Here is a 15742-nt window from a genome sequence, read left to right as displayed (position 1 = left end):
TGCAGTATTTATGAAAGTTCCCTATACAAAGAAATCCTCTGGCAGATTTACTTATTTGTCTTTGAGTTAAAATATCCCTTAAATAATCCACATGCATTTTTATCCTGTATGATTGATTAATATATACTTTCAAGGAGAAAGCTATATATGTGAATTATTGGGTACATTCCACCAAAATGTGTATTGCAAAAAGAAAGATATTCTAAACTCCTAAGACTCTAGCACCACATGCAAGTGGTACACAAAGACACAGAAAGACATTCTGGTCCTGGTGAAGTGTCCCAAAAATTGTTTTCACATTATGACCACTTGGAAAGGTAGATAATGTTCATTTGCATGTCTTTATCCACTGAGTTGTAGATAATCATGGCAACTCCATGTGCTTCCCATTTGACCCAGGAGAACTACAGGATCAGTGTAATATGCTTTATTTCTTGTGAGCTAGGGAGATTTTTGGTGTGACTGGATGTCACCAAGGAACTGTGTATCATCTTTCCTAACAAATTAAAATGTGTTCATTACATTGCCCCTGTCACAAAGTCCCTTATTTATGGCCCTTGGGAGGAAGAATGTGAAGAACAGTTAAACCAATGTACTGAAGTAGATACCCAGATGGTTGGGATGTTAATATAGTTGTAGAAAGAACATGATTTATCCAAGAGTTTATTTCCCACCAGTTTGTTATAAATCCCATATCAGCTCTATGGTCACCCAAATAGTACACACATATCAGTGGACTCAGGTTATATTACAACAACCTTGAGAACCAGTGACTTGAATAAATACCAAAGGCACAAGTCCATCTGGAATATCAGATCTCTCTTCATAAACTGTCTTTATGATTGAGCAGTTCTGTTCAATTAAAAAACAACAACAACAACAACAAAACTTCCTATCCATAAACCAATCCAAAGGTGACAGAATCAGCTCTATAACATTGCATCAAGGCTTCATCTTTGATTGAGGAAGCAGATAGGAGTAGAGGTCTCTTTAACCTTCTAGTAAACATATCATTTGGATGGGCAAAACCGGACAATTTTTTTTTGTTAATGGATACAAGCCAGTAACCACTTCTGTTTCAAGGCAGTGAAGTCCCTATATACTTTATTCTGATATTATCCACCAATGATTCTATCCTGTTAGTATAAATACTAAGTTTATCAATCAAATAAGTCAAAACATATGTACTTATGATAACTTGAGTAGTGTGTCATAATGTAGAACACAGATCTCCAACTCTCTTCATAGAACAGATGAGGAAGCTCTATGTAGCCAAATAAAAGTTTTTTTCCAATTGTTGGGCAAAAGATACTTACTTTATAAGGTCCTTGATTACAACCACAGTAACTGCTTTCCATAGTATAGCTCCTCAACACTCCAATTTCTCGCCATACAACAACCCGAGCAGTTGAAGCCCTGGATTTCTCTACCAGGAAACTGCAGCTACTTATTGTGAAGGCAGGCGCCACCTTATCAAGGATTTTTGGAAGTGCCTGTAGTGAAAAATTAAATAGTGTGTGTCACAGATAATCAGGTAGATTAGAAATTCATATTAACATGTTACAAGAACTTTGCAGTGAGATCTAGGATTATTAAATAGAGACCAGTCTAATAGTCCATACAGGAAAAAAACTAAATAGATTCTAAATACCTACTGTTAATATTATCACTTACAATTAGATAATCTATCATCTCAGTAAGGTATAACTGCTAATTGAACTTTGGCTTTCATAAACTTGGGTTCAGATCCTACTTCCTCTTAGTAACTGTGCAACACTGCACAAGTCATTTAATCTCATTGTGCCTCATCTTCCTAAAATGAAAATGAAGGAGTTGACTCAAAGACCACTAAGATTTCTTCCTGTTCTGATGCTATGATTCTATAACATTTAAGAGAATAACTAAAAGTAAATAAAAGGAAGAAAATAGGCATAGTTTTGAAAACTGCAAAGTTTCTTTAGCCATCTTATGCTTCTTTTTGCTTTAATGAAAAAACTCATCTTTTCAATACAGATGATCCCCTGGCCATTTTCTGTGGTTGAAAATGTTAGAATATCCCAATTTCTAGTGAATTAAAGGTACAGGTGAAGAGAAAATGGGAGATATGCATATTGGGTGCAAACATTTTGCAGAGATGTCATTAAAGCCCATGTTCTGAAAAGTAACATATACATGAACAGCCTGAGTGCTCAATGGGTACTTTAGAAATTTTAATAAAAATTACCTAGAGAAGGATCTCTAAGCATAAAATGCAAATTATTTATGGAGAATCTAAGAAATAAATCTAAATAAGAATAACACAAGATGGGAAGGCATAAATGGGATCTAATATACAACAAAGAGGAACTTCACATCAGTGAGAGGAAAGGAACATTTCAGTATAGGAGTATGTATTCAATCCCAGGAAGGAAATTTTTTTTCTGTGCTTATTATACTTTTCAGTGCCTATTAGAGCTGTCATATACCCTTTATATAGCCTAATCACCACTATCATTAACATCAAAATGCTTTCATTAAGTTCCTATTATGTACTAAAAACCATTTAAGTACTGGAGATACAAAGAAAGGTAAAGACAGTCCCACATTCAAGTTTACCTTCTACTGGGGGAGACAATATATAAATAATTAGGCACATATAAGATAGAATATAAGTAGGAAGTCATCTTATCCATAGTCATTGAAATGTATTTAATTGAATAATAAGTACTGAGTTGCATTGTCAAGAGTCTTAAATTCTTCCTCAATTGATAAATGGTCAAAGGATATGAACAGAAAATTTTCAGATGACAAAAATTAAATCCATCTAGACGCATAAAAATGTTCTAAATCACTATTGGTTAGAGAAATGAAAATCAACACTCTGAGGTACCATCTCATACCTCTCAGATTGGCTAAGATGACAGGAAAAGATAATGACAAATGTTGGAGAGGATGTGGGAAAACTGAGACACTACTGCATAGGTGGAGTTGTCAAATAATCTAGCCATTCTGGAGAGCAATCAGGAATTATGACCAAAAAGCTATAAAATCATGGATATCCTTTGACACAGCAGGTGATCACTGGATCTGCATCCAACGGAAATCATCAAAGAAGAAAAAGGAACCACATGTGCCAAAATGTTTGTAGCAGTTCTTTTTGTGGTAGCAAAGAATTAGAAAATAAGCTGATGCCCATCAATTGGGGACTGGCTCAACAAAGTGTGAACAAGTTACTGGAATATGATTGTTCTATAAAAAAGTGATGAACAAGCTGGATTTAGAAAGGCCTGGAATATTTACATTAACTGATACTGAATGAAACAAAGAGGACCAGGAATACATTATATTCACTAACAGCAAGATTGTGCCATGATCATCTATGAAAGACTTGGTTCTTGTCATAGTTCAGAGATCCAAGACAATCCCAATAAACTCTGGCTAGAAAATGCCATTTGCATCGAGGAAAAAAAAAACTATGGAGATTGAATGTAAATCAACACAGGCCCTTTTCACTTTTTTCCTGTTTTTTTCTCTCGTGGTTTTCTCCTAACATACTGATTTTTCTCTCCCAATGTGATTCCTAAAGCAATGTGTATTAAAAATAAATAATTTTAAAAGAGTCTAAAATTCAATTTAGTCAAAAGTTATGAAAAAAAGAAAGTTCATGGAACTGGTTTTTAAAAATTAAGGAAAGCTAAATAAGAATGAGATAGTCTAAAGTAAATGTAGCATTATATATTCTACATCAATCAATATATATTGTATAATATATACATGTTATTATACACATTATATTACATATTATATATAATATGGTATATATATATATATATATATTACAATATATTCAAATGCGGATTATGTACTAGTTATTGTGATAAGGACAGAGAAAAGACAAAATCAAAAAATTTCATGCATTCAAGGAATTTAAAGTCTAACTGAAAGTAAAAATGTGTAGAGGTGTGTGTGTGTGTGTGTGTGTGTGTGTGTGTGTGTGCGCGCACTCGAGGTAAGTGGACTGAAATAGATAGAAAGAAGAGATCTATGATATCATTAGCATTCAGAATAATGAAGATGAATAAATTCTACCAATTTAAATTGGTTCCATCCCTACAACTTATAGCCTTGAGCAGATCACACAAAGAATATGTATTACAATTAGGATTTGAATCCATGTATTATTGGCTCTGAAGCCTATGATCAAAAAAGTAAGTTCTGTATAGCAGATGGCAGCCTGAGTGCTACATTCAGTACCTTAGAAATATAACCAAAAAAAAAAAAAAAAACCTAGAGAAGGGCTTCTAAGCACATTGGGTAAATTATTTGTGGAGAATCTAAGGAAAAAATTAAATAGAAATCACACAAGATGAGAAGACATGGATGGAATCTGTGTTTTTCAGGTACATACAAATTTTATAAAAATAGATACAGGTATTTTTAGAGGAACACACAAACATCTAAGAGTAAGAGAAAAAAATTCACAAAGAAAGTGATTTAAATTGAATCTTGAGGGGAAAGTAGGTGAGAGAGAGAGAGAGAGAGGAGTTGGGTCCCAGAAGGCTATGCACTAGGAAGAGTAAAAAGACTAGTTTGACTGGCTTACAATGTATGTGAAAAGGAATGACATACAATAAAGATAAAAGAATAGGTTGATTGAGGTTTGAATGGCTTTTAATTAAAGTGGGAAATAAAAAACAATAAAGGAGATTTGGAAGGTTTAGAAAATATGTGGAAGGCTAGATACTGAATTTGGGGAATCAAAAGACTGTAGCAATAACAAAATTGAAAATGTAGGTCTAATTGAAGGAGAAGGAAGTGTAAAGGAAAGTATATATCCAAGGAACTACAGTCCTTTAGGCAATATTATAAATGAATGGAATCCTAGTAGATAATACCATCAGAGCTAGGATTTAAACACAAGTTTTTTGACTCTAAATATATTATTATTTCTTCTCGAAACTATGATATTATTTGTTCCATACCTCTTTTCTTGACTTCATGTTTTCTAAGTTCCAGGAGTTTGTTTTTGTTGTTTTTTTGTTTTGTTTTGTTTTGTTTTGTTTTCAATCAGAATTATATAACATTTGACATAATATCTTAGTTATAATTGCTTGTTGCAAATGTTAATGCATGCCAAATGCAGAGAAGAAGAGATTCTGATAAGTCAAAATCATGGTTCTCTGCAATTCAAGTTCTAGATCCCGTTTAAAACTACACTTTGGAATTAACAAGAAGCAAAATTCTTAGCTTTATTCTTTAGGACATTTTTTTAAAAATATCTAAACACTACAAGAAGAAAGCAAAATTAGTAAAGATAACTTTAAGAACCATTCATGAAACCAATAAACTTCTTTGTGATTGGATATTATTAGAGAATATTTGGAATTTGGCACATTAATTAAAATATATTTTAAAATACTCCCAGAAAGTTCAGGAGTACAGCCAAGATGGCAAGAATGAAACCAGGGAGTTGCTGGAGCTCTCTCAATTTCCCTTGAAAACTACATGAAACCAAGACTCTGAAAAGAGTCTGATAGAATTAAGCAACTCTCTGGCTCAAATACATTGGAAAGACTTCAACAAAATTCAGTTTCATTGGGTGTTCAATCCAGCTCAGAAAGAATCTGGAAAAATCAGTGAGAGGGTGTTACATATATCAGATCAGCAACTAAGACCTTCAGTCCTGACTCAGTAATGGAGCACACCAGTAGGACAGTTCCAATACTAACTCAGGAGGGAAATTTTAAGAAACCAGGCTATTTTCTAGAAAGAGCAGATAAAGCTACCTGCAGCTGTGAGGAAACTGCCAAACACAAAGAGCACTTGTGCTCCAAGTCAGGGCTCAAAATTGCACAGAAAGGTGAGACAACTCCCTACCTTAGGATCAGTGCTTGCCCTTCAAAGTCACAAAAAAAAGGTAATACAAAAAGAGAAGGAAAGAAATGAGACCTTTATCAGAATCACTGGATGGAAATATTTTCCCAACTTTGTATTTCCTTTTTGATCATGTTTTTGTTGGTTTTATATATGCAAAATATATTATTATGTATATGTAGAGAGGTTTTTTAACACATTGGAAGGGCAGTGTCCAGTGCGAGCAGGTCCACTATCTTTAGATAATTGCCAGTTGATGTGGAGAGACCCAAAAAGTGGTAAAGAGAAGACACCAGATAAGTTAACTGTTTGGGGGAGAGGGTTTGCTTGTATCTCCACAGATGGAGAAGGAATCAGATGGATGCCAATGAGCCATATTCACCTTGTCCATCAGAGAGAAACGGAGTAGACCCTTTAAACGAAGGAGAAGACCCAAGAAACATCAGGTGGTTCCATCACTGATTGTGCCCACCACTGAAAGAGCATAGCAATGATGGCATTTGATCCATGGACATCAAAAATTGTTGGACTTCAAAACCCTCAGGAATCAATGGAATCTCTAAGACATGAAAAGATTGTTGTAGGACTTCAAAACCCTCAGAAATCATCGGATTCTCTGAGACATGATAAAACTTCAAAATCTGCAGGAATCATTGGATTCCCTAACACATAAAAAGACAGTTGCAAGACTTCAAAAACTTATTGGGATCATTGGATTCCCTGACACATGAAGCAATGGACAATGGATTGGTTTTGGACTATCTCTTAGCTGCAGAAGAAAGAGTATGTGTGATTGTTGTTTACATACCCTCCTTCTAGGACTTCTGAAAATCTTTTACAACACCATGTTGATTTATATTATTTGTTATATCACTACTTGCATGTATAATTCATGTTTGTTACAGCACATTGAGCCTGCACTGGCTGTGGGGAGAGTCATCACTAATATCCTGTGTGTTATTGCTATGTGCTTGTGTAATACCTCCCATTTGTGCATATCTGTTTCTGATAAACCCTTAAGCCCAAAAAGCCCCTGGCAATATCTGGCTTGACTTCCTAATTCCCTTTAGTGCTTTTCACCTCCCTTCCTGAGAAGTCATGGAGTGTCTGATCACATACTTTTCGGTGTTTTCACCTCCTTTCCTGAAAAGTCAAGGAGGATGTGTTCACCTCCTTTTGGGGGTTCTCACCTCCCTGAGAAGTCAGGGATGACATAACCACCTGTGTTCTAAAATAAAAGAAAGCAGGAAATGTAAAGGGCTGAAACTCTGAGTTGATGCATTGGGGTCAGACAATCAAGCACTTAAGGCTAATTACCCATTGGACGATACTCTTTTAGCTTATGCTTGGAAACTGGCCATTCCCACTATTCTGTGCTGGCTTGATCTTTAAGTATATACAGAAAATTGTAGGAGGGATTAAGGGGTGGAGTAAGACAAGAAAGAGTCACTTTGACAGTAGATGAGGAGAAGGAAGGTCAGGGGAGCTTGTGTCCTTTCCTATTACTTCTATCCCTAAAGACTAAGAATAAAGACCAAGGACTTTGGCTTATCCTGACTCTGGCTAATTCTAAGGAATCCAGGGTGCTAACTTGGTCTTCACAGCCATCCTTATCTCAGATCAAGCAAAAGCAAAATTTATCTAATTATGCCTAAAGGGTAGCATAGACAATGAAGCAATAGCAACACTAAACATATTTGCATCAAGTGGCATAGCATCTAACTTCCTAAAGGAGAAGTAAAGAGAGTTCCAAGAAGAAATAGGCAGCAAAAGTATAATAGTGGGAGATCTCAACCTTGCACTCTCAGAATTAGATAAATCAAACCAAAAACTAAATAAGAAAGAAATTAAAGAGATAAATAGTATAATAAAAAAGATTAAGTATGATAGATCTTTGGAGAAAACTGAATGGTGAGAGAAAGGAATATAATTTCTTTGCAGCAGTTCATGGAACCTATATTATGACTTAAAAAGCACAAAATTAAATGCAGGAAGGCAGAAATAGTAAATGCTTTCTTTTCAGATCAAGATGCTATAAAAATTACATTTAACAAAAATAGACCAAAATGTAATTGGAAACTAAATAATCTCATCTTAAAGAATGATTAGGAAACAGCAAATTATAGACAAAATTTATAATTTCACCCAAGATAAATGACAATGATGAGACATCATGCCAAAATTTGTGGGATGCAGCCGAAGCGATAATAAGGGCAAATTTTATATCTTAAGTGGCTTACTTGAATGATATAGAGAAAGAGAAGATCAATGAATTGGGCTTGTAACTTAAAAAGCTAGAAAAAGACCAATTTAAAAAACCCCAATCAAATACTAAACTTGAAATTCTAAAATTAAAAGAAATTAAAAATATTGAAAGTTAAAAAAAAACTATTGAATTAATTAATAAAATTAAGAGTTGAGTTTATGAAAAAAGCCAATAAAATAGATAAACCTTTGGTAAATCTGATCAGAAAAAGGAAAGAGGAAAATCAAATTGTCAGTCTTACAAATGAAAAGGGGGATCTTTCCACCAATGAAGAGGAAATTAGAAAAATAATAAGGAATTACTTTGCCCAACTTTATGCCAATAAATTTGACAATCTAAGTGAAATGGATGACTACCTCAAAAAATATAGGCTTCCCAAATTAACAGAGGAGGAAGTAAATCGCTTAAATAGTCCCATTTCAGAAAAAGAAATATAACAAACAATTAATCAACTCTCCAGGAAAAAATCCCCAGGACCAGATGGATTAACATATGAATTGTATAAAACATTTAAAGAACAATTAGCCCCAATCCTATATAAACTATTTGGAAAAATATGGAATGAAGGAGTCTTAACAAATTCCTTTTATGACACAGGCATGGTACTGATACCTAAACCAGGTAGGCTGAAAATAGAGAAAGAAAATTATAGACCAATATTCCTAATTTATATTGATGCTAAAATCTTAAATAAGATAGTAACAAAAAGACTACAGAAAATCATCCCCAGGATAATACACCAAGATCAAATAGGATTTATACTAGGAATGCAGGGCTGGTTCAATACCAGGAAAACTATTAGTATAATTGGCCATATTAATAACCAAATTAACAAAAACCATATGATCATAACAATAGATGCAGAAAAACCATTTGATAAAAAACAACATCCATTCCTATTAAAAACACTTGAGATTATAGGAATAAATGGACTTTTCCTTAAAATAATCAGAAGCATCTATTTAAAACCATTAATAAGCATCCTATGTAATGGGGATAAACTGGAACCATTCCCAGTAAGATCAGGAGTGAAACAACATTGCTTACTAACACCATTACCATTCTATATTGTATTAGAAATGCTAGTTTTGGCAATAAGAATTGAGAAAGGAACTAAAGGAATTAGAATAGGTAATGAAGAAACCAATTTATGTTGATGAAATGATGGTATACTTAGAGAACCCCAGAGATTCTACTAAAAAAGCTATTAGAAATAATTCACACCTTTAGCAAAGTTGCAGGAAACAAAAAATGCTATGTCATCAGCATTCCTATACATCACTAAAAAATCCAACAGTTAGAGTTACAAAGTGAAATTCCATTTAAAGTAACTACCAATAGTTACTTTTATTTATTTATTTAGGAATCTGTCTGCCAAGGGGAAATCAGAAATTATATGATGAAAACTACAAAACATTTTTCCACACACACGAAAAAAGTCAGATCTAACCAACTGGAAAAATATTAAATGATCTTGGATAGGGCAAGCAAATATAATAAAGTTGACAATACTACCTAAAGTACTCTATTTATTTAGTGCTACACCGATCAGACTCCCAAAAAACTATTTTAATAACCTAGAAAAAATAAAACAAAGTTCATATGAAAAAACAAAAGGCCAAGAATTTCAAGGGTACTAAGGAAAAAAATCAAATCAAGGTGGCCTAGCTGTACCGGACCTAAAATTATATTATAAAGCATTGGTTACCAAAACCATTTGGTATTAGCTAAGAAAGAGACTAATTGATCAGTGGAATAGATTAGATTCAAAGGACAAAATAGTCAATAACTTTAATTATCTAGTGTTTGACAAAACCAAAGACCCCAGCTTTTGGGATAAGAACTCACTGCTTGACAAAAACTGCTGGGAAAATTGGAAATTAGTATGAAAGAAACTGGGTATTGACCCACACTTAACATTCTACACCAAGATAAGGTCAAAATGGGTTCATGATGATTATTGATCTCAAAATAGAAAATTTTGCTTATATCAAATGGAAAAGTTTTTGTGCAAACAAAACTAATGCAGACAAAATTAGAAGGGAAGCAATAAACTGGGAAAACATTTTTACAGTCAAAGGTTCTGATAAAAGCTTCATTTCCAAAATACATAGAGAACTGATTCTAATTTAAAAGAAATAAAGTCATTCTCCAATTGGTAAATGGTAAAAGGATATGAACAGATAATTCTCAAAGAAATTTAAACTATTTCTAGCCATATGAAAAGATGCTCCAAGTCATTAATCAGAGAAATGCAAATTAAGACAACTCTGAGATACCACTGCACACCTGACAGATTGGCTAGAATGACAGGGGAAGATAATGTGGAATGTTGGAGGGGATGTGGGAAAACTGGAACAGTGATAGATTGTTGGTGGAATCGTGAATACTTCCAGCCATTTTGGAGATTAATTTGGAACTATGATCAAAAAGTTATCAGACTATGCATACCATTTGATCCAGCAGTGTTACTACTGGGCTAACATTCCAAAGAGATCTTAAAGAAGGGAAAGGGACCTGTATGTTCAAGGATATTTGTGGCAGCCCTCTTTGCATTGGCCAGAAACTGGAAACTGAGTGGATGCCCATCAATTGAAGAATGGCTGAATAAATTCTGGTATATGAGTATTATGGAATGTTATTGTTCTGTAAAAATGACCAGCAGGATGATTTCAGAAAAGCCTGGAGAGACTTACATGAACTGATGCTGAGTGAAATGAGCAGGACCAAGGGATCATTATATACTTCAACAATACTATATGATGACCAATTCTGATGGACGTGACCCTCTTCAACAATGAGATAAATCAAATCTGTTCCAATAGAGCAGTAATGAATTGAACCAGCTACACCCAGTGAAAGAACTCTGGGAGATGACTATGAACCACTACATAGAATTCCCAATCCCTCTATTTTTGTCTGACTGTATTTTCGATTTCCTTCACAGACTAATTATACACTATTTCAAAGTCTGATTATTTTTGTACAGCAAAATAACTGTATGGACATGTATACATATATTATACTTTAACATATTTAACATATATTGATCAACCTGAAATCTGGGGTGAAGGAGGGGAAAAATTGGAGCAAAGGATTTTGGATTGATTACATTAAATTAAAAAATATTTTGAAAAACAAAACCACCACATCCAAAACTCAAAGGAAAGTATAAAACTGGAGGAGGATAGGATTTTTTAGCCAATGTTTCTGATAAAAACCTCAGTTCTTAAATATATAAAGAACTGAACCAAATTTATAAAAATTCAAGTCATTCATAAGTTTGTAAATGGTTAAAGGATATGATCTTCAAATTAAGAAATTAAATCCATCTACAATCACATGAAAAATGTTCTAAATAATTTTTGATTAAAGGAAATGCAAATGAAAACAACTCTGAGGTATCACTTCACATCTCTCAGATTTGAAGGGATATGAAAAAACTGGGACACTTAGGCATTTTTGGTGGAATTATAAAATGATCTAACCATTTTGGTTGAATGTGGATATATATACAAAGGGCTTTAAAACTGTGCATAGCTATTGATCCAACAGTGCCACTACTGAATTTGTATCCCAAGGAAATAATAAAGAAGATAAAAGAACCTATATGTATAAAAATATTCTTATCAGTCCTTTTTGTGGTGACTAAGAATTAGAAAATTAGTAGATGCACATCATTTGGTGAATGGATGAATATGTTATGGTATATAAATGTAATGGAACATTATCGTTCTATAAAATGATGAACAAGCTGAATTTAGAAATGATGAAAAAGTTGGAAAGATTTACATGAATTGATGCTGACCTAACCAAACAGAATCAGTAATATATCATAATAGTAACAAAATTGTGGAATGATCAACTATGACATACCTTGTTCTTCTCAGAAGTTCAGTGATCCAATGAAATCCCAATAAACTTTGGATAGAAAACACCGTTCAGATGCAGAGACAAAACTATGAAGATTGAACATAGATGAATACATTCTATGTTCACTTTTTTGCTTTTGTTTATTTTTTTCTTTCATGGTTTTTTCCCTTTGGTTCTGATTTTTCTCTCCCAACATGATTAATAAAGAAATATGTAAAAATGCAAAAGTACAAAAGACTGCTTTGCATGTAATTGGGAAAAATAAAAATATGAAAAACAAAAATATGAAAATTCTTTAACTAATAACTTTGGGACTCACTGTACTTTACCTCAGTGTTGAAGAAGCCTTTCTCCTGTCACTCTCCTTATACTCTGAATATATCTAAGAATCAATGAACTAATAATAACAATCTAGACACTAGGAACACAGAAATCTATTGGTATAGATTTTAAAATCACACTGCTTTGTATAAAATGCCTTACTAGTGGTGACAATGGAACATATGTGGATCCTACCTATTTTGTAGTTAATGCCTAGAGAGCAAGCATGAAATGAAACTATTGGAGAACTTGCAATATACAAGAACCTGACCTAAAACTACATAGGTTATAGAACCTTGTGGTTCTCATAAGTAGAACTCAAAGCAATTATTAGTAGAATTATTGGCACTATCCCTCCAAATAATTTACCCTATATCCAACATCTTCAGAGACAATGGAAGGCTCTACTGGGCAACCTGCTTGCCACAAGGTCTCCTTGATGCTGCAACCATAGAAAAAGACATTCTTCTTCTGAGAATGTCCATGAAAATCACAGAAAACCTAGGAGAATTAGAAAAAAAGGGAATTAATGCACTTGACCTTTGATTTTTAATTGATTTGTGATAACTGTAATATTGAATATCAATATAACCAATTAAACTTGATTTGCAACTAATGACATATATAATTCTTGTTTGATCAAGGATCATCCAGTAACATAAACTAATACATACATGGTAAATATATATGTCAAATCTAATATATGCAAACATATTCATACAATTATCTTGCTGCACAAGAAAAATCAAATCAAAAAGGAAAAAATGAGAAATAAAATAAAATGTAAGCAAACAACAACAAAAAAGTCAAAGTGTTATGTTGTGATCCACACTCAATTTCCAACAGTCCTTTTTCTGGGTGTAGATGGCTCTCTTCATCACAAGATGATAGGAGCTGGCCTAAATCATCTCATTGTTCAAAAGAGCCACATCCATTAGAAGTGATCATCATATAATCTTGTTGTGAGCATCATATAATGTTGTTGCTGTGTACAATGATTTCCTGGTTCTGCTCATTTCATTTAGGATCAGTTCACGTAAGTTTCTCCATGCCTCTTTGAAATCACCCTGCTGATTATTTCTAATAGAACAATAATACTCCATAACACTTATATACCATAACTTATTCAGCTAGTCTCCAATTGCTGAATGGCTCAGGTTCCAGTTTCTTGCCACTACAAAAAGGGCTACCACAAATATTTTTGCACATGTGGGTCCCTTTCTGTCCTTTAAGATCTCTTTGGGATATAAACTCAGTAGGAACACTGTGAGGTCAAAGGATATGCACAGTTTGCTAACCTTTTGGGCAAAATTCTAAATTGCTCTCCAGAATGGTTGAATCACTTCACAACTCCAACAACTACTTTTCCAACACCCCCTCTAACATTTGTCATTATCTTTTCCTGTCATCTTAGCCAATCTGAGAGGTATGTAGTTGCCTTAATCATTTCTCTGATCAACAGTGATTTAAAGCACCTTTTCATATGACTAGAAATGGCTTTCATTTCTTCATCTGAAAATTGTCTGTTCATATCTTTTGATAATTTAAAAAATAGAGAATGATTTGAATTCTTACAAATTTGAGTCAATTCTCTATATATTTTCGAAATAAGGCCTTTATCAGAGCCTTTGAATATAAAAAAAAATATTTCCCATTTTATTGCTTCCCTTCTACTCTTGTCTGCATTAGTTTTGTTTGCGTAAAAATTTTTAACTTAATATAATCACAATTATCTATTTTTCATTCAGTAATGAATTCCTGTTTTCTTTAGCCAAAAATCCCTTCCTTTTTCCACAGGTCTGAAAAGTAAACTATCCTATCTTTTTTAATTTGCTTATAATATCACTCTTTATGTATAATTCATGAACCCATTTCAACCTTATATACATATATGGTGTTAAGTGTGGGTTAATGTCTAGTTTCTGCCATACTACTTTCCAATTTTCCCAGATATTTTTGTCAAATAGTAAGTTTATTTTATCCCAAAAGCTGGGGTCCATGGGTTTGTTAAACACTAGATTACTATAGTAATAACATTTTCATTTTTATTATATTTGATCACCCTACCCATGAATGATTGATATTTTTCAAATTGATTATTTGTGTGGAAAGTATTTTATAGTTATATGCATATAGTTCCTGACTTTCCCTTAGCAGATTGATTTCCAAATATTTTATACTATTAACAGTTATTTTGAATGGAATTTCTCTTTGTATCTCTTGCTACTAGACTTTTTTTTGCTAATATATAAAAATGCTGATGATTTATGTGGATGTATTTTCTATCCTGCAACTTTGCTAAAGTTCTGAATTGGTTTTAGTAATTTCGTTTTAGTTGATTCTCTAGGGTTTTCTAAGAATACCTTCATATCATCTGAAAAGAATGATAATTTGGTTTCCTCATTATCTATTCCAATTTCTTTAATCTCTTTTTCTTCTCTTATTGCCATAGCTAACATTTCTAGTACAATATTGAATAGTACGGGTGATAGTGGGCAATTTTTCTTTCACTTCTGATCTTACTGAGTATGGTTCTAGTTTGTCCCCTTTACATATGATGCTTGCTGATGGTTTTAAATAGATGCTACTGATCGTTTTAAGGAAAAGCCCATTTATTCCCATACGCTAATGTTTTTAATATGAACAGGTGCTGGATTATATCAAATGTTTTTTCTGCCTCCATTAAGATAATCATATGAATTTTGTTAGTTTGGTTATTGATATAGTCAATAATTCTAATAACTTTCCTAATATTGAACCAGTCATGCATTCCTGGTAATAATCCTACTTGGTCATAGTGTATTATCCTGAGGATGACTCTCTGTAATCTCTTTGCTATTATTTTATTTAAGATTTTTTCATCAATATTCATTAAGGAAATTGGATTTATAATTTTTTTTTGTTTTGTTTTGTTTTGTTTTTTCACCCTACGTGGTTGAGGTATCAGCATCATATCTGTGTCCTAAAAGGAATTCAAAGAAACATTTCCACTATTCAGGATGCTGGAGTTATTTTAACCTTTCTTAATAAACAACAGCCTTAAACCTAATAACTGCTGAATTTCTCATATACTTGTACTCCTTACACTGAGGGTACTGAGGCAATATTGCATTCATCCAGAGAAAATCAAGCCATTTGATTCAGGAATCTGCAGAGCTAGTTGTGGCTGTTCAATGAGTCTGAGAACTTTGCCATTTTGAAACCACTGAGATCAGTAAAGGATAGTATAAACAAAGCAATGAAGGTTTTCTCTTTATTCAATAGTGGGTTGTCACTTGAAAGCAAGGCAATCTTTCTCCAAACAATCTCTTCAAACAACAGAAGATTCTTCTCTCTCTAATAGAAATTTCCAGCAATCAGATTAGCTCCCACATAAACTTCACAGTCTGCCTATCTCTAGTTAGTTGGTTTCAACTGTATTCAATTCAA

At 33.2% G+C, this 15742-nt stretch overlaps 1 protein-coding gene across 1 annotated transcript in view; it reads right to left on the bottom strand.

Moving 5' to 3' along the window:
* The window catches only part of AGBL1 (AGBL carboxypeptidase 1), a 1143822-nt gene that overhangs the window by 479922 nt on the left and 648158 nt on the right, over positions 1-15742 (bottom strand). Inside the window, exons 20-21 of the mRNA XM_074285224.1 lie at positions 12683-12814; positions 1317-1493 (exon numbers count right to left, since the gene is read on the bottom strand). Of these exons, the coding sequence (XP_074141325.1) occupies positions 1317-1493; positions 12683-12814 (309 nt within the window). The remainder of the gene's footprint in view (positions 1-1316; positions 1494-12682; positions 12815-15742) is intronic.

The sequence above is a fragment of the Sminthopsis crassicaudata genome, chromosome 2 (genome assembly GCF_048593235.1).
Source record: "Sminthopsis crassicaudata isolate SCR6 chromosome 2, ASM4859323v1, whole genome shotgun sequence".
NCBI lineage: Eukaryota > Metazoa > Chordata > Mammalia > Dasyuromorphia > Dasyuridae > Sminthopsis > Sminthopsis crassicaudata.
Note: the sequence above shows the minus strand (reverse complement) of the source record. Positions and strands in the feature narration are given on the sequence as shown.